This window comes from Mugil cephalus, chromosome 4 (genome assembly GCF_022458985.1).
Source record: "Mugil cephalus isolate CIBA_MC_2020 chromosome 4, CIBA_Mcephalus_1.1, whole genome shotgun sequence".
Lineage (NCBI taxonomy): Eukaryota > Metazoa > Chordata > Actinopteri > Mugiliformes > Mugilidae > Mugil > Mugil cephalus.
The window spans coordinates 9,506,817-9,529,181 of NC_061773.1; the positions used below are offsets into that span (position 1 = coordinate 9,506,817).

Below are 22,365 nucleotides of genomic sequence, written 5' to 3' on the forward strand. Positions count from 1 at the left end.
TAAAGGTGAATGAACATGCAGCTAAATGAATGACAAATACAGATACAATGGCTTCTGTATGCACAGTACACGTTTATGTAATTTTACTCAGAGAGGAACTACGATTCCCATCGGCCCTTTCGGCAGGACCACCGTAACCGTCGTTGCCAACAACTCCGAGCAGCCTTTAGGAGCCTGTCTTCGCCTGCTGAGCAGCTTCCTCTCCTGGCCTGCGTTAACTGGAAACATGCTGTCCTTCGCTTTGAGACAACTCACACGGGTAACTTTATCATTTCAAACATTGTTTCTGTCATGGCAATTCTTTCCGGTTGGGTAAAAAGCTAGCAACCATGCATGGTTGAACTGTTAGCCTAACGTCAGTGTGGGTCTGCACTAACTGGCAGCCACGGGGGTTTAAGTTGCCCATCTTCACTTGTCTGAGGTGAACAGCTGTCATGAAATGAAAGGACGTTTGTAGAAATGAACACCTCGCTGTTTTCTCTGTCGTGTTCACATTGCATTTTTGAAACATAGTCGCTTGTTAGCTAGCCGACAAGCCACCAGGCTAAGTGTTCAGTGCCTGCGTCCACGTTACTGACGCAACAGCGACTGCTCGGTTTCATCATGTTACACAACAGCAAAAAACTACACCAATGAATGGTAAGAAATTATCGTGGTTTTTAACAAAAACTGAAGCAGAATTATCAGCATACGATGTAAAATAACGTCGACTTAAAATATAAAACACGTGGATGTTTCCCAGTTAAAATGTACTTTGAGATCACTGTTATACATTTTGTGAGACTTGTGGCACTAGAGACATTTATCATTCCCTCTTTTGACAGCATCTTCACATCCACGCTGTTAAAATGACATCAATAACTTTCACATGGGTTCCATCTGAAAAACTGTTAAATATGAGCATATTTTACATTGTAGGTCTTAAATTACATTTAGTCAAGTCTTAAATCTTTCCGTCCTTAAGTTTCACTTGTTCAAACCTGCAGAAACCCTGCTTTCAACAAAGAAGAAGCATAGTAAATGTCCTGGGGTAGACATCAGCTGGTTAACTCGGTTAAAGGTGACTCATTTTACGTCCTTTGCGCTGCCTCTTATTTGTCTTGTCTTTGAAATTATTATGTTCATGTCAGCAAGTATTAAAAAACAAAAAGTAATTTCAGAGTCGCTTAAATGTATTCAGAGTCTTGTCGGACCTTGTGAGGACACAAAACTGTATCTGCATGTACAAAAACTGTCTCTTGTATGAGATAAACTCCCGACCAACACTATTTTATTGGCTTTTCATTGATTGCTATAATAACTTCATAGATCGCTTTTATCCTGTTTCTTTGTGTAGCAGCTGTAAATCACTTTTTCTTTTCTTTTACTTTATTGTGTCTACCTGCCTTAAATAATTTAGCAGTGGAAGCTTGATGAAATACTTTACTGGTGTTGCCGCACTCGTTCATTTGTGTTTTCATTAGTTTATCAGTATTGTACATGCTGTTTTCAACTTGAGTTTGATGAAATCCATTTAAAAGCCTCAGTCCTGATAACTCTACACAGATAATGCCTGAGAACGTTGACAGACAATGATATATTAACTAGAAATAAGTATTGTAGCCCCCAGTTATGTTCAAAGTGCAGCTGAAATATATCGTAGGAACATCAAGCAAATATTAACCCCCAATCATCCTACTTTGACACGGATGTCACGGATAAGAGTGTGTTTTTGTCCAGCTGGGGAAGCAGTTGCTATTGTTTTAGGTGTGTCAGCAGCTTGTCTATTATCTTGACCACTATTTATTGCTGTAACTGCAATAACTATCTAATCCTAATTTTCCATGTATAGATATTCGCAAAAGCTGAACGAACCAAAAGGAACCAATAGACATTTCATTAACTAACTCATGTACCTCTGTGGTGCATTTGTTTTATGCGTCCGTTGATCTCAATTTATAGTCTGCGTCTGACTAGTTGAAGCATCAGGGCGATGAAGGTGCTGGTCAAAAAGAGTTGCCTGATTAATAACCTAATTTTTAACTTACTGGACTGACCCATTTTTGAGTTGCTTTGAATTTCACGTAGTTTTCTCAGAGACAACTGGGCTTTGCCGACTTTGAGCCAAAATCTTGTGGCATGTATTCAGACCTAGTTTTAGAAGTCACTGCGCTCCCTGTGTTGAAAGTTTTCTCATTAAACAGAGTGGTTCACGTGCTTGCATGCTTTTCCTATTGTCGCTGATTGGTTAAGCGCGCATCTTCATTAAATTTCTCATGTACTCACAAGACGCATTTTATAATAGCCGAGGCATGTGGTGTCCTCACAGGATCCCTATATGTAACAGAGAGATTTCAGTCTCTGTGCTCTTGTCTCTTGTCACTGTTGAACTCAGTATCTTCAAGCAGTTCAGGTAATGTTTGTGTTACACAGACTGGATTTGGTTTATATAGGGTAGAAAACCTTTGAGTTTATTATTGCTTTCCCGAAAACTTGTCTTTTTCAGTAGTTAAGCTTCTGCTCAGTGAAACATCTGAGGTGTTAAAGGAGATTATAAAAATTCACTCGACCTGCCTCAACTAGACAAGTAGGAATCTGAACATTCCACTGAGGTAACGAGGAAACTGACCTTAACTTGTACTGACAGCAAAAACCAGAACATACCAGTCTAAAGTGGTATCTGCTGGCTTTTATTAATGACCTATGCTGGACAAATTGGTTGGCTTTAAATGGGAATGTGGTGCTCCGGGTCAGTAAAAGTAAGTAAATAGCAAAATACACCTGGAAATGAATACTTCAATTCAGTTCGTCTGGCATGGGTTTATTTTTCCCGTATTGAGTGGGTCTGCTTCTCATCTTAATTTGTAGACTGTAGTTGCAGTCCTCAGAGGTTAAGTGGATCTCAAGAAAGGCAACGTTTTTGTTTATACTATACCAACATCATCCACAACAATGGTATTGTTGTGTTGAGTATTACACGACAGTAAGTTTTCAGATTTTGCTTTTGTAGCTGTCTACCTTCTACGCATCCCACACAGAACACTAAAATCCAAATGTATTGCCTTTATACTCAAGAGTTTTTGGCGGAAACCAACATAAGCCAAAGCATCTTCATCTTTTTGTATTTAGTTAGATTTATTTACAACAAGCAGAACAGATGCAAGCTTGTCAGCAGAGATTCATGACTTTGATTTTCCACACCAGTGACTAAAACTTACTCGTAGCTTCTATGACGCTGTTTTCACACTAGTGTCGAAAAGCAACAATTAACAAACTGATAACTGAGACTTGAATATGGACGACTTTGATGCCCTACACATCAGGGTTGAGTTGGGTGCATCTTTTTCAGTGCCAACATAACACTCAGTACATTTAGAAATTATTGCCTTAATCCGACTTTCGATTAAGTTGTGCGTGTAAATGCACTGACTGTGAAGTGTCAACCAATCATGTGTATCTTTGAGTTGTTAATTTAATTCTACCAACGGTGTAGCTGCATACACTTAGTTCTTTCTGCTTAAATGCGGATAAAAAAAGACATCACACAAGTAACTGCGTTTAACTCAGACGAGGCCCATCTACAGTCTTTCATATCAAACTAAAACACGTGCATGTTTGTAGATCAGATTGGTGAGTTACCCTGAAGATAGTGCATTTAAGAAATTATCAAGTTACTAGAAGTTTACCAAACACATGCTGGTTCAGGTGTTTCTGATGTGAGGAAGTGTTTATTTTCTTTTTCTTTTTTTATATAACTGCAAATTGAATTTTGAAAATGGAACATTTGGCTGTTGGAAATTATACCAGCTGTAAATAGACAAAATGAGCGACAATCATGTACCTGCAGTGTAGTTAGTTCTCTACACCTGCTAGACAACCTCTTTCCGAGTGGGTTTATTATTAATTGAAAACTGATAAACACTTACCTGTTCATTCCCAGAAATGTATGTTTAATAAATTATGTTTCATGACCTATTTAGCTGTTCTGAACTGGTTTAAGTTTGCCCAAACAGTCCACAGCATACACCCAAAGCATTGGGGAACCTAGTATCAGGCTCTTTTGCCATCTATTTTTTTTTTTTTTCACTATAAGAAGTGTTGTGGAAGGATTACGGCATAAAATGTGTCTTCCTGCCGCCTACACCTCCTGAAGATTGGCTTTGTGGCTGCCATCGCTTAAGTCTCTGATTGTCACCCTGACAATACTTTGACCTGAATAGAGCGGAGTCGCCCTGGACTGTGACTCTGTCCTTTTACGCCTCTTCACCCCATCCAGATTTCTCAGTCTAGTGTCATCTAGAGTGAATCACAGGGCAATTTGTAACGGACAGCCTTGCTATTAGTCAGTGACAGGGAAAGAGGCAACTACGTGTCAGACAGATGGATACTCCTGCCCTGTTGACACTTCTTCTCTGCTACCTTACATATCTTTTTTTTCTTTTCTGTTTCTCCACTCCAGTCCTGTCTGTTTTTCCTTGTGTTACAGGCTTGATTGTTGTTTGTTATAGCCGCTGATGGACAGCAGTCATCTGTAAAATTGACCCACCTCGAGAGCTTTTTCAGGAAATGGGCAAAGAATCAAACCGAACTGGGATTAATGAAATAATTTTCTCTCTTCCCCTCTTCTCCGCTATTGTTCTTTGGGCACAGATGTTTGACAGGAAAGGCAAAATGGCAACGATTACCTTATCATTGTCGCACAGGTGTAGTGCATCTGTGACTGTGCCATTATTTTGTGCTGTGGTTGACGTGGCCATGTCCCGCCTCTTTTCTCACAGCGGAGTTTTCATCAAGTTCACCTTCATGCAACGGCGTAATCTGTCGCCTAAAAATAGTCCCTTTGTAACACATTTGGTGCCTGTATCTTGGCTCTCGCTTTGCTTGGATCGGTTTTGTTTTCATTAATTAATCTCTCGTAATGATCCGGCCTGGAAAATGAAGAGGCAGACCACTGAGACTGACCTCAGTGTTGTTTATTTGAGCCCAGAGCTGTCCCTTTTTTTTGACATCGTTGAGTTGAAATTGGTGACAACGGGGACCAATAAAAATGCCACACAAGTGTTACTTGGGCTGAGCATGGTTAGCTGTGCAGGGTGACAGGATGGGCACAGGAGGATGGGGAAAAGGACGGCGAGGAGGGTGAGGCGGCTTCGTCTGTTTTGCAGTTATCGGTAGCCTGCGTTGGGTTTTTCTGCCTTGGCGTGCCCCGACGCAGACGGCAAAGGACAGTTCCTGTCGAGGCTTAATGACCCGTGTGATTTCTCAGCCAGAAATGTGTCGACAGAGGCAGCTCAACCTGTCTCCCGAGACCCTCATCTCTTCCAGGACCCTGAGGGGGGCCCTCTCCCATTTCTCTAAAATCACCAGCGCCACCAGTGACAGAAGGCCGGGGTAAAGACCGTTAGAAATCGGTCATTAATGTGCCGAAGGCTTCCCTTGGTGAATCACCATTGTCCGCTTTATCACCTCAGGGAGCTGAGGAAGAGGATGGACTGAAGAACAATGAAGTATTTAACTATCTTCAGGCCTCTTTTGAAGATAAATGGTTAATCTTTACCGTTGCTGTTTTTTAACAGTGGATGTTGAGTTATACTATGGGTTGATCGTTTCGACACTGCAGAAAAGATTTTGTAGCTTTTTTTCTGTAATTTTAAGATCGGTGGAGTAACACACAGCTTCTTTGCTAAAGTTTAGGTCGAATAAAGCCACTTGAAAAGATGAAGTACCCAAATGTTTTTTTACACCACATGGAATAAGCGTAATTGCATTCTTTTTTTTGTATGCGAGTCCTCTACCAGTCCTGAGCTGTTAATTGCTTTTTAATGGTGCTATTAAAGAGAGGCTGTCCCTCACACCCCAGCACACCTGTACAGATGATAACTGCAGGTTAGTAGTGGGCCGATTGATCTCAGTGCATAGTCATCATCATATTGTTGATTAAATGACTGGAAGGAGCCAATTTGTTCTCAGCGCAATCAACCTGTGTAGAGTATTTTATTTAACCTCAGAGTTTGCTCCAGCACAGCGTGAGTTCTTCCTTTTGATTGAGAATTATAATGGCAAGTTGTGCGCTACTTAAATACAACGCAATCTTTTTTTTCCTCTGCAAAGAACTGAACTAGTAAATATAGTAAAAAGGATTCATGTTTAAACAGAACCAGTGGAAATTATATGGACTCTGCACTCTTACATGATCAGGCTTTGCAGCTGCAGCAGCAGAATAGGAAGAACTCTCCAGCCCCAGTCCAGATTAGATAAGCAGGAAGTGCTGAATCTGTTCTCTACATGCCTCCTTCTGGTACACTGAGGCTGTAAAAGTCAGTCCCTCAGTTTGCAGAACTGCTGATTGAGGCATAATTGAACAACCATGCTGATCATTGATACCATGCAAACATGCCAACTTCTAATTATACCAGGCTGCACATTAGAGCGTAAGAGAAACAGAATAGTGGAATGAACCTGATGCCTCCTTATTTATAGAGGACAAATTGGAGTGTGGCTTTAACATGATCAGATATTCTCTGTATGTCCTGGTTTGTTCTGGTTTATGAAATGCCCCAACTGCTTTCATCTCATAGATAATATAACTCCAAAATTCTTCTCCCCAAACTTTGGCAGCTTGTGTCAGTCCTCATGATCCATGACCCATTTTACTGCAATGACCCATTTTTTAGAAAGTATGTCTACAATAACTGTGATATCTCATCGTACACCCCAAACTCTGTCTCTGCCCTCAGCCACTGTGCCAGCGGGCCCCCGTTCATCTCAGCGTCCGCGGCCAGCAGTCCCACGCCGCCACTCATCCGCTGGATGACGATCGTCCGTGGACGGGTCAGGAAAGCCTGGCTCAGGACGACCCAGAGATGTGGGACCTGCTGCTGAAGGAGAAGGACAGGCAGTGCCGTGGTTTGGAGCTCATCGCATCGGAGGTACTACACCTTTAACAATTAAAATTGATGCTTTCTTGAACTTTTTTTTTTGTGCATATTTACGTCACTGAAGACGCCTGGAAGAATAATCAAAACAGAAGAGCAGTGATACAAGCAGGGGTGTCAAAGTCATTTTTGTCTGGGGGCAACATGCAGACTAATTTGATCTCTAGTGGCCGGACCAGGAAGATACAGTCATAATAACCTATGAGTAACAACACAATGTGTAAAGTTTTTGGCTTACTTAGTCCCTTTGCTTGTGAAAGCAGAAATATTATAGGCCAATAATTTACCCAAAGCATGAAAATGTTGGAAAGGATTTAGACGGTTGAAATAAACCATTTATTCAGTCTTTAGTAGAATATTAAAGCTTATCTGGTTTGATTTTTCTATTGTTTGTGTTGACTCATTTTTCAAGAGAAGTCTTATCAATAGAAGCACTTGTTCAGTGTAGAGCTGGCACCTTCCTTGTGTGTTGGCAGTGCAGGTAGTTGACACATCAGCTACTACTCTAACACTTCCTAGTGTTGTGGGTATATTTGTAGTAATTAGTGACCAAATACCTCAAACTAATGACGTGTGTTGCATTTAAAATTTCTACACTACAACAGAATTGGCCCTAAATCATCTTGCTGTAAGAATGAATGGGTCATAGTGGTAAATATGAAGCGTTTTCATGTATCCAGTGGCCTGCTATGCTTGCAAATCCCTGACCTTCTGGCAACATACAAATATTAAAAATGAAGTCATGAACTCTGAGAAGAACACATGCATATCAACCTTGTTGTTTATTCATTATTTACAGGTCATTAAAACTTGGCTTCTTTAGTAGTAACAACGCTCATAATGAATACAACAGTAATCAAGAGTGTCTCAGTTATTTTAGGTGATTATTTATTTCCAGTCCACGGTTTGGTTGACTTTAAAGGGAAGTTGTTGCTATTCTCAAGTGAAGACGAGGTTTTATGTGCTGCTGTTCTTTCTCCCTCCTCCCATTTCTCCTTCGCCACAGTAGTTGCTCAGTGGAGTATATCAGCCCCCTCTTGACACAAAGCCTGACCGCTCTAGTGTGAGATAAAGCTGATATCTTCATTCTGCCTCCTCCCCAAGTCACTGCATGGAACAACTCCGTACAGCTCAGGCAGACTTTCCTTGAATGAAAAGACATACATTTTCCGGCATGTGTCCACACGTCCCGCATTTACACGCCGTCACACACACACACACACACACCTTCACGTGCACACACACACACGGAGACACTGAGGAGCAAATTCATTTCCTTTTCTAATGTATGCGCAGTCATCGGCATGACAGACGGACGCAGCAGAAAGCTGTTACTGGAGCTGTTATCTCCCTTGATCTCCTCTTGGCTCCCAGGTGAAGCATTAGCATATCCACACACATCCCCAGCTCCACCCCACCGAGGGAGAGAGTGGAGACTGTATTTGTCTTCGTGCCAGACCTGGTTACTGACCGGTTATCTGTTACAGTTAAGTGGGAGTTTATTTATATTGTTGTACTGTATGTCCTACACAGTGGGCAATAACGGTAAAGCTTGATTTCTGCTTCTCACGTCTACGCAGAGCCTTTCTACTAGCCTACACAGAGAGGTCTGAGTGTTAAGCTTTTACTCTGTAAACGTTCAACAATGGTTGCTTTTACACAAATCGCTGATGTCTGAGTAGATGGTGTGTAGGAAGCAAGCAACTGAGAGACGTGGATGAGAAAATGGATTTGGTATCAATCATAGCAGTGTAGGATTTAGTTAAATGCTGTTTTCTAACAGGGTCGGTTGTATTCATGATACAAGCCCAGAAGAACAGCCACAGGTGTGTGGTAAGATTTTTATATTGTAATCTAGTTGTTTAGTTGAAATATTGTGTGCTGTGTGTGAGGAAATCAGTGACGTTCCCAACACACTCATCCACTCATTCATTATTTATCTACACTGAGTCAACCTGTCGTTAACTTTCTAAACTGTTCTACAACTGTCCTAGTTTTAGCAGCAGTGACATTGCCACCTGAACACCAAACATTTTGTGTACATGACTTCCTATATTGTTACTACAAGCTTATTGTTCCATTTGAAGTTAGTAACATTTCTAAGGAGATCACATCAGTCTATAGTGTAACCTGTGATGTAGGACAGAAGTAAAAATCTAATTATTGCTCCTAAATATCCTTGGCTCTGTATTAAGATGCTCTTTTATCCATGTTTCTACAGTTTTTTAGTAGTGTGACCTGTGACTCTCACATAAATGGAAGGTTTGGTCAGACTGGTGACATCAAAAACATCATTTTCTAACAGTATATCAACCTATAAGAAACTACACAATAATTAACAATTAATTTATTATCATTTCTCTTCCTGATTAATTTCTTTATTTGTTCATTAAAATAACACTGCGGCACGACAAATGATTACATTAACACAACATTTGAAGCTGGAACAAAAGACTGATTTGTACAGAAGAGGTCCAAGCACATCATCTACACAAATCAGCATGAATGTGTCACATGATGACTGAGTTCATCTTCCTGCACTCCAAAAAGATACAAGGAAAACACTTTCAGTGCATAATTACAGTGTTTTGCAGCCTACTGTACTCCCAAAAAATAGCTTTTCGTGGAAAGTAAATTGCGAAATGATTAAAAAAGGCCACACCAATGAATCTCAACATGTGCAGAAAAGTTTATTACATTATCTTGTATCCTCCAGCAGCGCGGCGATAAGCGTGGTGAAGTGCAGAGTGTTAGTCTATGGAAGTCCACAGGTTCAATACTGTAATGATTGCCTGTAGCTGGAGGGAGATTTCTCACTATCACTTAACAGACTTTAATTTGCCGTCCTTGTCCCTTCTGTCCACTCATGCCATTGATCTGTCTGTGTGTTTGCTTGTGTGTGTTCTCTACACAGAATTTCTGCAGCCGAGCGGCTCTGGAAGCTCAAGGCTCCTGTCTGAACAACAAATACTCTGAAGGCTACCCAGGGAGAAGGTGAGTGTTTATTCTGCCACACCCCAGCTTATTAACACCGTTGATATTCTTTGCTTTAGGATATTTGTTACAGCAGTACACAAATAAACACACACACACACACACGCATACATTAATTTATACAGTGTTCTCTAGCTGGCCCAGTAATAGTATATTCTATTCACATTGCAAACAATCCACAGCCACTGCCTTGCCAAAGAAGATTCCCGAGGGCATACATTGGAAGAATTTACTGCCAGGCGGATGGATGCGTGTTTTTCTATTTTCAGTTTTCAGATTGTCTGTTATTTCCTCCCAACAATTGACATTTATCAGCAACAAACAGAGAGCTGACGTGTTTTGAAATTATCCTCGTGTGATGCCTTTGATACCTGGAAAACAAGCCTACCATAAATCTCCCTCCTACGTCCCACTTATCTGCGTTTTTTTTTGTTGGTTTTTTTTTTGACTTTAATGTAATGAAACAAAAGGATGATCTCATCGAAGGAGTGGTTTGTGCAGTAGCCATCTGTTGCTCCTTCATTTGCAATTTCACTGAAAACGTTTGATGAGCATTGTTCACCTGAGGTGATCCCGATCTGCCAAGGATGTTTTGGGTCAGCGCTGATCTCTAGTGTCCCGCAATGCAGACGGTGTCAAATGTGAGAAAGCTTTGCTGACGAAAGACTTTAATCTTTGCTTTTAAAACAATGCATTTAATGGCATTGCTTGTACTGCTAAACATACAGAAAGTTTTTAGTCCCCTTAACACTAGAGCCTCCTCCACGAGGACAGTGAGGAAGAGAGGGACTTGTGTGGACGTCGCTGTGTAGCTGATGTGCTTCTCCTTCTCCACAAGTTTTGAATTGATTGTTTTGGATCAATAAAAATGGGACAGGCCAAGCAAAGGTTAACTGGGGAGGTTTGGAGATACAGACATTTATATGACTTGTGTTTTGTGAAATTCTGGTGAAAGTTTCAGCTGCCGTTGTTGTTGAGTGGAAACAAAAATGAACCGGACGGGCAAAAAAAGACACACTGGTGACTAGTGTTTGGGTGGTGTTGTTACCACAGAGCGAGCCAGACTGACCAGGCACAAATCCATCCGTGCATAGGTCATCACAGTACTATAAACTAAGCTTTATAATGGATTTTCCCCCAGTCTCTCGTTAACTCGCTTTACAGATATTTCATTTCAGACCTTCTGTTGTCTTCTAGTAGAGTAGTTACATTATGTGTGCTTGTCAGTGCAAAGAGGGAGTGAGTGAGTGAGTGAGTGAGGAGTATGGAGAGGAGGAGGATAGAGAACTTTTGTATAAGAGCAGGAAGAAACAGGTGAGGAAATGGGCAGAGAGTGAAGTAAAGTGGAAAAACAATAACTGTGCAGCCAAAGAGAAAATCACCAAATAATTTGACTTGCATTTCATGGATGCCATGCTTTCTTTCCAGAAGCACACTCAAAACGTTTTCCAGTGGACATTCTGAACAGGACGTATTCATAATAACACTTTCCTATTATACCATATATGCCATTTGTTTAAAGTCACAATTCAGGGGGGAAGAGAAGAACAGAGGAAGCTGCTGTAGGGTGAGAAATGAAGAGAGTAGACCAGAGAGACACAACTGCATGCTGACCATGTAGCCCAAAGCAGAGTTTGAGATATTTTACTTGTTGCGTGAAAGCAGTGAATACATGAATACATTAGAGTAACGTGTTCATTGCAAGCGTTTGTATGTGTGGCAGTCTGATCGGGGCTGAGCATCCTTAAGATCTCATCCTTGAACTGCCTCTGGACAGAAGTACTACATGGAGTACAACTTAATGCTGACTGAACTACATTCAAAGGCATGTGGACTACAAGCAGTGATGGTCACTGACAGACAGCCAAACACTGGTTCAGTTTGGTAGACAAGAAAAACCTCACTGGGTGTTGACCGGCCATATACAGATAGCAACTATCTGATGAAAACAGTGGAGCACTTAGCGGTTTAAAAAGCAGATGAAGCCTTCATTGTGAGAAACGCAGAACAAGTGTGCAAGTTCTGTTGGGTGACAACTTCTCCATCCCAGCTTAAAAGGTGATAATATTTCACTGCTATCTTCACAGCTTTATTCCACTGCTTCCAAGGTTATTGCTGGTTCAAACTTTATCTAAATTTAAATAATAATATACAAGGTTATATGCAGAGCGGCGCACCAGTTTTTCTTCATGAAGACGGTTTTGCCTTTATGCCACCCCCTCCTACAGGTACTATGGTGGAGCAGAAGTGGTCGACCAAATCGAGCTACTGTGTCAGAAGCGAGCCCTGGACGCCTTTGACCTGGACCCGGCCCTGTGGGGCGTCAACGTCCAGCCGTACTCCGGGTCTCCTGCTAACTTTGCGGCCTACACCGCCGTTCTCAAACCCCACGACCGCATCATGGGCCTGGACCTTCCTGATGGAGGACAGTCAGTAGTCTCTGCTCTTTTCTTGTTATTCTCCATCCTGTCACCTTTCCCTCTTATCTCCATACTTTTCAAAGCTGTCCCAGTTCCTTTGTTGGTCAACACTAGTGTCGCTGGCAACGGTGTCGAGTTGTTTGCAAGACGCGCAAACTGATGTTTGTATCTTCCCTTTTGTCCCCCAGTCTGACTCATGGCTACATGTCTGATGTGAAGAGGATCTCTTCAACCTCAATCTATTTTGAGTCAATGCCCTACAAACTAAATGTAAGTAAAGAAACCTACAGCTCAATGCGTATATAGTATAAAGTGTATACTTGTCTATTTATACCATCACATTAAGTCATAGTATGTTGCTTGTGAGGTTTTAAGTGCTGTCACTGCAAACTGATTTATTTTTCTTTAATTGGATAGAACTATTATAACACAATGAATAAACAATAGCCAGAGCACACAGCATAATGATTATTTGACTAATAATGATAAAGTAAGACAGAAGAAATTACAAAGATTCAATTAGCATGAGTATTTCATTTAAAATAATTAACAGATAGTTGATAAAATACCAGAAATGAAGGGAAATGTCGTGGAAATATTCCTCGATGGTTTCCTTCCCTCCACAGGGTAACACAGGGCAGCGTCGGTAGAGGGAAGGAAACTTAAGCGCTGCAGTCTTGTTGGAGGTTGCTTTGTGAAAGAGGCGCTTTAGTTGATGTATGGTCACTACACTTGGACTGCAAGTATTCAGTCACACTGGTGTACTACTATAAACATTCAAAGGACTGTTTTCCACTTGCATGGAGATCTGAACATTTAGGTTCCCTCTGATCTGACAAGTAATGCATCACGTTAACCTATAGATATGATCAGTCCACCATATATTTAGTGCAAAGTATTTTATTTCTGGGGGTATAGTTGTGCGGTAGTGTTGGTAGCGGCTGATGGATGGCCGTGAGAGTGTACATGTCCGAACCTGCTGATGTATGGGCAGGCAAGACCCCTCCGCGAGAGAGATAATGGGAAATCGACAGGCTGGCCAGCACCACTGGCTCTGTCTCCACAATGAGCAGGTTGATGGAGTGAGGGGGCATCCATAGATGTGCTCTGGAGATGGGAGATTATCAGGTTGTCTAAATAAAGCTTTCCCCCCTCTTTTTCTCCCTTCTTTTTCTTGTCTGCATCTCCCTTATTCTTCATCGTTTCTGTCGCTCATTTAATTTTATTTTTTTCCCTCCACTTCCTGCTGTCTTTCACCGTCTCTCTTTTCGGATACTCGGAGGAGGACTGGAGGGGTAGAACTGTAGACTGAGGCACCGGACGCACTAGTCATTTGACCGGTCCACCCTCACTCCATCTCATGCAACCCTGCACCACATCCACTGAAAAATGGAGTGTCTTACTTATTTCTTAAATTACCACGTTCAGTAAAAGGTCCTGAAAAGTCTTGAAACCGACGTATCTGTTCAGCCTCATTGCATCAGTTGAGCAGGTCCCTAAAAGATTGAATTAGGATAAGTAGGGGTGCATTACCGTAATTTCTCCATCTTCCTCTGTGATGCGATACATGTAAATGTCTCCCTAAGATAAATCCCTTCCTCTTTTTAAGGCAGTCGGAGTACTCCGAATGAACTTCGAATGGGGGAAAATGTCTTCCATGTTGAAATGTTTGCTCTTGATCTTCACATATCTGACATTTTTTTTTTCATCCTCGTGTTTCTTTTTTCTCCTGACCCTCACATTCACTCCCCCACATCCTCGTTATTCTTTTTTTTTTCTCGCTCTCTGCCGCTTCTGTCTATCTTCAATCTGTCTCCGTTTCTGCAGACTGCGACAGGACTCATAGACTACGACCAGATGGAGTTGACGGCCAAGCTGTTCCGTCCCAGGCTCATCATAGCTGGCACCAGCGCCTATGCCCGCCTCATTGACTACGCCCGCATCAAGAAGGTGCATGGAGAACTCTCTTTGTATTCTTACCTTACTTCCACTCCCTTTATTTGTGTTTTTCTCCCATTTTCTCCACTTTCCATCCCGCCAACTCGTTTAAAACTCAGTCCACCTTTTTCACCGAAATGTCAAACGCACCTGCTTCCTTTACTTGATAGGTCAGACCTAGCCAGCATTTCTTCAATCAATATCTTAACTAATTTCCATTCCCCACGTAAGATACTCATCTGCTTGAAATGCGGAGCTTTCACTTTGAACGTTTTCAACCACAAACCCAATTTTAGCATCATTACACACTTTACTCACAGATGCTGTCTTCCTCTGATGCCTACTCAACGTGTACTCAGTCACATGTACACAGTGGCAACTTTTAACCACACACTTCACTGCTCTCTTTGACAGTGCACGAGAGGCCCCTTTATCTGTTTTGTTATACCCACCCGCTGATTCACTTCATTCACTCCATGACTGCTCCCCTTTGTTGCAGAGCTCCACTTTAGCTAGAACCATCAGATGGAGAGTCCCACCATTACAGAGCTGTGTTTTTATTAAGCACCATTACTACTTTGCCACTAGGCCTGAAGAGGGGCCATATTTTTTCCCCTGGCATGTCTCTGTGGAACTGTTCACTGTTTTATGGCAGAATCTGCCGGGCAGGCTCCTCTCCAGGTTTTCAGTAGTTTGCTACCTAGATGGGAGCAAACCTCTTCTGTTTTTTTGTTTATTTTTATTTTTTTAATCTGAAATTTGTTTCACCGTCGGCATTCATCAGCCGCAGCACATCACCCTCTTGTGTTCTTTAGCCCCTTCCCTGTGCCTTTTAATCTAATAAACATGTGCTGATCCAGTTTAGATATGAGAGGAAGGGAGATTGTCATGATAATGCATATTAATTGGAGCACTAAAAAGATTGTTTACTGCTCTGATCGTTCGCCAGTGAGTCATTTGCATGTTAGCGAGCTATATATTGTTTGTGCCTTTTTCAGTATATATGCTGGCAAGAGACGGCAAAGATTTATTGAATTGCGCTATAATGTTTCAGGCCTCTGAAGACTGCCAAAGAGTGTAATTACACCAGCTCTCATTTGAAATATCTTCCTCTTGAGGACATAGGTGCTGCCAACAGATGTAGAGTTAGTTATCAAATCTTAACCATGGGGGGGATTTGTAAATGTGCTGGTGCCAAGACATTGTATTTCTTATTTAAAGTTTCCACATATAGCGAGTGTGGTCAAATAAAATGCACAGTGGGGGCGCTGATGACATGGGCTGAGGCAAGTTGCAGAGTGCAGCTTAAAGTTATATTAACTAAAATACTTTCTAGAAGTCCTGTCTAAATAATGGTAGAAAAAAAATGCATTCGTAATAGAGGTTGAATGATTTGTGATTTTTTTTTTTTTTTTTTTAAAGTTGACTAATAAATGGTGAAAGTCGAGTTGACGTCCCACATAAAAACAGAGTAGAAAGGAATGCTTCACATGTTCAATTCTGTATTCTTAACATATTGTACGGTCAAGCACAAAGGAACCTATGGAGGCTTTTCTGCAACGTAACTGAAGCTTGAACAGAGGCTACACCATTAACACCATTTGTCTGGCACTTGTAATACGCCTCTAGTAGTTGGGCAGTGCACATTTTGGACAACCTTGGCCATGTACCTGGTGAGAACAGGACATAGAGGACAAGTATTGATTTTATAAAGCAGAGATTAGTGGAAAATGAAGGGATGGATGTGTTTCATGGATTTGATGAAATTAAATTGAGAAAGCTGCAGTGCTGGATGCCAGTTTGTCTTAGAATTCAGAAGATAAGCCCTAAGACTTCATGAACGAGTGAACGAGATACTGAGGGAGGGTCCAGGTGAGACGTTTGTCTTCTTAAGTGTCATAACACTCGTGACTGAAAAGTTTTCATGAGTTCCTGGTTCCTTTTTTTTTTTTTTTTTTTGAAGCAACTCCAGACAGACAGAGACCCTGTGATTGATGATTGATATTAGTCAATAGTGTTTCCTACCATCGGCTTTAAAAATTCTGGTCCGAGCACAATCAATACATATAAACATCTATGTGAACTTCTGCAATCGTTCTCCTTTCCAGCTGTGCACCGACATCAAGGCCTACATGCTTGCGGATATGGCTCATATCAGCGGCCTGGTGGCAGCCAAAGCTGTTCCCTCCCCCTTCGAACACGCTGACCTGGTCACCTCCACCACACACAAGTCGCTTCGAGGAGCCAGGTAAGGACAGTGGGTGGGCGCAAACACAATTACCGAGCATGAAATCTTGTTTGGGTTTTATATAAAAGTAAAAGTAAAAATGCTTTGTCAGTAAATTATCCTCTTCTGTCCAGGGCCGGCCTCATCTTCTATAGGAAGGGTGTTCGCTCAGTGGACAAGAAGGGAAAGGAAATTTTATACGACCTGGAGGACAAGGTCAACTTTGCAGTTTTTCCCTCCCTGCAGGGAGGACCTCATAATCATGCCATCGCTGGTGTAGCTGTGGCACTTAAACAGGTCAGCACAACATCTTGAAATCTTGGGATTTTATGTTATGTCTCTCACAATTGCAGGGAAATTTCTAGAGACCAAGAATTCTAAACCAAAACTTTATTACAGCTGTTTTTTTTTCATGCTAGGGTATGTGATCCATTAACAGTAGAAATTATATAACACAAAATAGAATAGTTACATTAAAACTTCAACCTTCAAATGTGATGCTGTTATAATATTATAGCATTTCTGGCGTCTCCGTATCTCGTGAACCTTTTTCTTTAAACCAAATGAAAATAAAATAACGTTTTTTCTACTGTTTGCAATCGTGTCCAGGCGCAGTCTCCCATGTTCAAGGAGTACATCGCCCAAGTACTAAAGAACTCCAAGGCCATGGCTTCAGCTCTTCTCAGCAAAGGCTACACCCTTGTATCAGGTAATCTGTCTTTATTTAAGCCTTCTGTCGTTACTTCCCAGGAAGACACTGACTCAGCAAACACTGAAAACTCATGTGAAATGTCCTGTCGCAAAATGCAAATTGCGCAGCAGGGAAAAAAAAAACATGAAATGCATTTAAATTCATGATGTGCAAATGGGCTAATGTCAGTTCCTTGTCAGTCAATGAAACAAAATCAGATGAAACTAGTCACTTTGTGGTTGTGAGCAAATTCTCCAATCTTGTACTGCATTTAATGCGCTGGTCTCGGCTCTTTTTTTTTTTTTTTTTTGATGTATAACCTTCAGTACAAATAGAAAGCTTCTTTGCGCTTACACTGCAGAGTATACATACTCTGCTTTTTTTCAATCCTATTGTTGATTTTGTGGCAAAAGAACTGAAGAAAAAAGTGTAAGTTAATATATATATTAAGTACATCCAAAAAAAATACAAATTGGCGCAGTTCAAACTGTGTAAATTTTCTTCTTAAGCCGACTTCAAGCGGCAAATGAGCTCATGGAGATTAATAACTTCAGAGCACTGCCAGAGCGATCGTTCTCACACAAATTAGAGAATTAACCTTTCAGATAAAATCCATCTACTGTATGACTGCACTTAAAACTTAATATTAGTTTTATTTGGTTCATTTTATCCAGGATGGTGATATTTCTAATGCGTGTGATGTGATTGAGTTTGAGGACTGAAGGCTGCCTGCTGCTGCTGCTCAGGTAGAAGCTAATGGGGATTAAAAAGACAAAAAGCTACATCCTCTCAAAAAGCTTCATTATATTTTGCTTCTTTATGGACGATTAAGGTCAAATTTATTGTAATAGATGCGTATATCTCAAATATACATGACAGAGGTGAGAAGTGTGGAGAGTTACTGACAAGACCCTGCTAATACAGCTTCATTCATCCACTAGCTGGATCCATTAGTTTTGCTACAAGATATGTTCAGATGCTTAGAAGTGAAGTGTGTCTCCAAAGCCTTGGACTTCCCTCCTCTTCAGACGTTTTTTACTAACGACGCTGAATGTTCCAGGTGGGACCGACAACCACCTGGTCCTGGTGGACCTGCGGCCTAAGGGCATCGACGGTGCCCGGGCTGAGCGGGTGCTGGAGCTGGCGTCAATCACTGCCAATAAGAACACCTGCCCCGGGGACAAGAGCGCCCTGACTCCCGGTGGCCTCCGGCTAGGTGAGGAGCAGCTTCACATTACGCTGCGTTTAGCTGGACACACGCATGACGTTGGCATATTGTCACACACAGTGGAACAAAATCTACAAAATTGTGCTGATTTGTCTTTTAGAAAACTTTTGAATCACAGAGGAAACGTTTGATGTTTCATTTTAAATGCATGGAAGGGAAGTTTCTTTTGTCATATTTTCTTTGCACCTTAAATCTTCTTCACTTAATCCGTTGTATGGTTTTTTTTTTTTTTTTTTTCACCACGTAACTCTGCATATGGAGATGAGTCAGCCTCCAATTAAGCCACAAGCACTGAGCAATTCATGATTAATTAAACTTGTTTGGCTCTTTAATAATCTTCCAGGAAGTTCAAGAGCTCCACAGCCACACTGCCACACATTAACATTATCTTGTGGTGAGATTTGTAGTACAATGCGCCACATCTTCTCTTCTAGACTGCACCTCGGTGACTCGTCATCTTCTGTGGAAGTTCACACATCTTGAGTCTTTGCAGATTAATTACTGAAATATCAAGAAGCACCAGATTTCTGCTTTTTTCTTTTAATAAGACCATATGGCTGTTGGGAAGGAAAAAAAACTCAAGAACAAGAAGTGCATACACTTACGCTGTAAAAGCAAAAAAAAAAAAACAAATTCACAGTCAATACTGTACGGGTGCGTGATGTGTGTTGCTCTCTGTTCCAGGTGCTCCAGCCCTGACCTCCAGACAGTTCAAAGAAGCCGACTTTGTTCAAGTTGTCGAGTTCTTGGATGAGGGCTTCAACATTGCTTTGGATGTCAAGAAAAAGACAGGTAAGCTTAGTGTGAGACGGGAAGTAGATTAATGTGTAGCTCAGTGGTTTCCGAGAACATGTGTTGTGTTTTTTTGTCTTTTTGATCAAAGCGCAGTTTGAAGCTGTGCGTTTATTATCAAGGAAGGTATAGTGTATGTTATATTAAATAGTGTGATGAGAGGAGATGATGTGTTCAGTGGGGATAAAACAAAGGAAACTCAAAATAAAAGGCTAAGCTTTTGTCCTTTTGTCGTCTGCAGCAAAGCTCCAGGACTTCAAGAACTTCCTGCTTCAGGACCCAGAGACGATGGCTCGCATCGCAGCCCTGCGCCACCGCGTCGAAGATTTTGCCAGGCCCTTTCCCATGCCCGGCTTCCATGACCATTAAGCCACAGGTCTGTTACGGCCGGGCGGCAGAAAGCTGGCTGAGTAGAAATGTGAGAAATGGAGAAAATGGAAAAATGTCATGGCAGTGAAATGTGGTCGGTGCTTGTGAATTGGGATTATTTCAGTTCACTTTTTTCCAATTTGATCTGGGACACCATTTTTTTTCATAATTCTTTTCAGTCATCTATCAATCTATTCTTGTAAAAACATGGCCTCTATGATACAGAACAATAAAATTTGACAGATTTTGTGGAGAAGAAGAAGAAACTATTTTCTGATGTGTGAAGATTTTGTCTTCACACTATTTCTTTAATGCAAGTGTGTGGGAGCAAAAACGAAAATCTAATCAAGGGCAGACAACACTTGCCGTCACAGTCTCTGTGACTTGATAAGTATATAATTAGTAATTAGAATAAAATAAAACTGAGAGTCTTAATTCTGTAAAGAGTCTTATCTAACCTCACTAATGTGTTTTATTATATTCACAGGGAGGTGTGTGTATGACAGCTTTGTACTGTCGTCATCTTCATGATGTGAGGGGGTTGTTCCGTTGGGCAGTTATGTGCTGGTCTTTTTCTTGGGGGGGTAAATAAATAATCTCAATATCTAATAGTTTATTATAAAAACACTACAAGCTTATGCCATCAGAGACAATTCTCACACAGTGTTGAACAAAAATCAAAAGCTTCAAAAGTAGAGTATAATGAGTGTTTGTCTGGTTAAATTTCAACATGTCAGAAATCTAACCCACGATATCATTTCCTTTTGACGCTTTTGTGATTGCGTCTTCTTTCTTTTTTTCCAGCTTATCATAGATGTCAAACTTTAATTGCTCTATTTTATGACAGAATTGTTATAAATAACAAAATAGAATAATAACAGAAATGCCAACCTCTGCTATTCCCTTTCGGTGTGTTTACAAAGACTTTATACTTTTCTATATGATATTTAAAAAAAAAAAATAAATAACCGTGTCATTTTCACAATTTTACATACTGCACAGTATATCTTACCATGCTCATTTGGTATACTGCAGGTACATACTATTACAGTCATGTTTATTTTTTTTCCCGTTTCATTAATCAAAACTGTGAAGCCGCTTGACTTGATAAAACAATTTCAGAGCATTTGATGTAATCTGGTTCCCAGATTGGCGCTGTTGTCATTGTCACTGCATCAGTGAGGAAGCTTGATATCTGTTTGTCAAATGGTCCTACAGCACAATGTAAAAATTACATGGTACTTTATTCCTTTGCATTAAACACATCTCTTAAGTGCACCAATACATGCAACCTGTCTACGTTAAAATCCATTCTTCACCAGACTTTACCAGTAAGTATTTTATTACAGTGTTCATGAATCAGACGTTCATCTCCGAAACGTTGCCAGCCATTGTACACCAATACTATTTTGATCTTTCTTTTACAGAATATTTTTGTTAGTCCTAATAAAATCCAGTAATGCAAACATATTCTGTGTTGTGTAATTTATGATATTATACATTACTACTACTACTACTACATGCTTTTTAATTTTACTGTGTTTGGAAGCATAGTTTGTTACAGAAAAATATGAGTAGGCCAACAAATATTTCATAGCAGTATTTACCCAATATACAGTATTGTCATATTCACTGTTGATTTTATTATATTTTATTGTAGATGATTTGCTTTAAGCTATGCTTTATCTTTCAGGATTTGAATAACAAATTGGCCCAGGGTTATAATAGGGTTTTAAAAAAAAAGAAAAGGCACAAAACACTATTTGTAATGTCAGCTGTACTTCAGTATATTTATTGTTTTTGAGTCTTACCATACTACTTAGTATTTCTACTCCACTAACTGTTTGAGTAATGAGAGATTGCACTTCCACACAATGCTATGATTTCTTAGCAATAGATCTATGGAATTATGCAGCAAAGAAAATGTAGTTGATTCCTCAAAGTAGCCCCACTTTGCCTTGTTGACAGTGCTGCAAACCCTTGGCCTTCTCTCCATGAGCTTCATGATGTACTCTCCTGAAATAGTTTTGACTTCACAGGTGTGCCTTGTCTGGGTTCATTTGTGGAATTTCTTGTCGTCTTAATGAGGTTGGTACACAGCTGGTAGCCCTATTTTTCAGAATTCATATTATGGCAAGGACCAGTCAGCTAAGTAAAGAGAAACGACAGTCGACATCATTACTTTAAGGACTGAAGGTCGGTCAGTCTGAAAAATAGCAAAAACTTTGAATGTGTCCCCAAGTGCAGTTGCAAAAATCATTGAGTGCTTTGATGAAACTGACTCACATCAGGGCTGCCCCAGGAAGGAAAGACCAGGAGCCACCTCTGCTGCTGACGGCAAGTTCATCGAGTCACCAGCCTCAGAAATCACAAGTTAACAGCAGCTCAGATTAGAGCCCAGATGAGCCCACAGAGTTCCAGGAACAGACGCATCTCTACATCAGCTGTTCAGAGGAGACCGTGTGAATCAGGCCTTAATGAAACCACTGCTAAGGAAAAACAAGTGATTTGTTTGGGCCAAGAAACACAAGGATTGGACATTAAACCAGAAGAAATCTGTGGCTGGTGAGTCCGAGTTTGAAATCTGTGGTTCCACTACCTGCCTGCAGTGATGCAGAAAAGATAAACAGAAGCATGTAGGAGGAGGTGTGATGGTTTGGGGATGTATTCAAAACCTAAGGCACACTGAACCAGCATGGCTACCACAGCATCCTGCAGCGACATGCCATCCCATACAGTTTACATTTAGTTGGACCATCATTTATTTTCCAACTGGACATTGACCTCCGAGC

The 22,365-nt window shown here is 40.9% G+C and overlaps 1 protein-coding gene across 1 annotated transcript; it reads left to right on the forward strand.

Moving 5' to 3' along the window:
- Positions 1 to 115: 115 nt before the first annotated feature.
- Positions 116 to 21,043, forward strand: shmt2 (serine hydroxymethyltransferase 2 (mitochondrial)). Its single transcript, XM_047583208.1, has 12 exons — positions 116 to 259; positions 6,717 to 6,908; positions 9,829 to 9,908; positions 12,137 to 12,337; positions 12,517 to 12,598; positions 14,156 to 14,278; positions 16,375 to 16,514; positions 16,628 to 16,790; positions 17,103 to 17,202; positions 18,245 to 18,400; positions 19,097 to 19,204; positions 19,446 to 21,043. Exons 1-12 carry the CDS (start codon positions 227 to 229, stop codon positions 19,571 to 19,573), a joined length of 1,506 nt encoding a protein of 501 aa, XP_047439164.1. The 5' UTR covers positions 116 to 226; the 3' UTR covers positions 19,574 to 21,043.
- The last annotated feature ends 1,322 nt before the right edge of the window (positions 21,044 to 22,365 follow it).

Bases quoted from the DNA above. Each gene is read 5' to 3' on its own strand.
- shmt2 (XM_047583208.1), top strand. From the start codon at position 227: ATGCTGTCCTTCGCTTTGAGACAACTCACACGG. The intron at 6,909-9,828 runs GTACTACACCTT...TTCTCTACACAG, and splicing joins TGGAGCTCATCGCATCGGAG to AATTTCTGCAGCCGAGCGGC. The intron at 16,515-16,627 runs GTAAGGACAGTG...TCTTCTGTCCAG, and splicing joins AAGTCGCTTCGAGGAGCCAG to GGCCGGCCTCATCTTCTATA.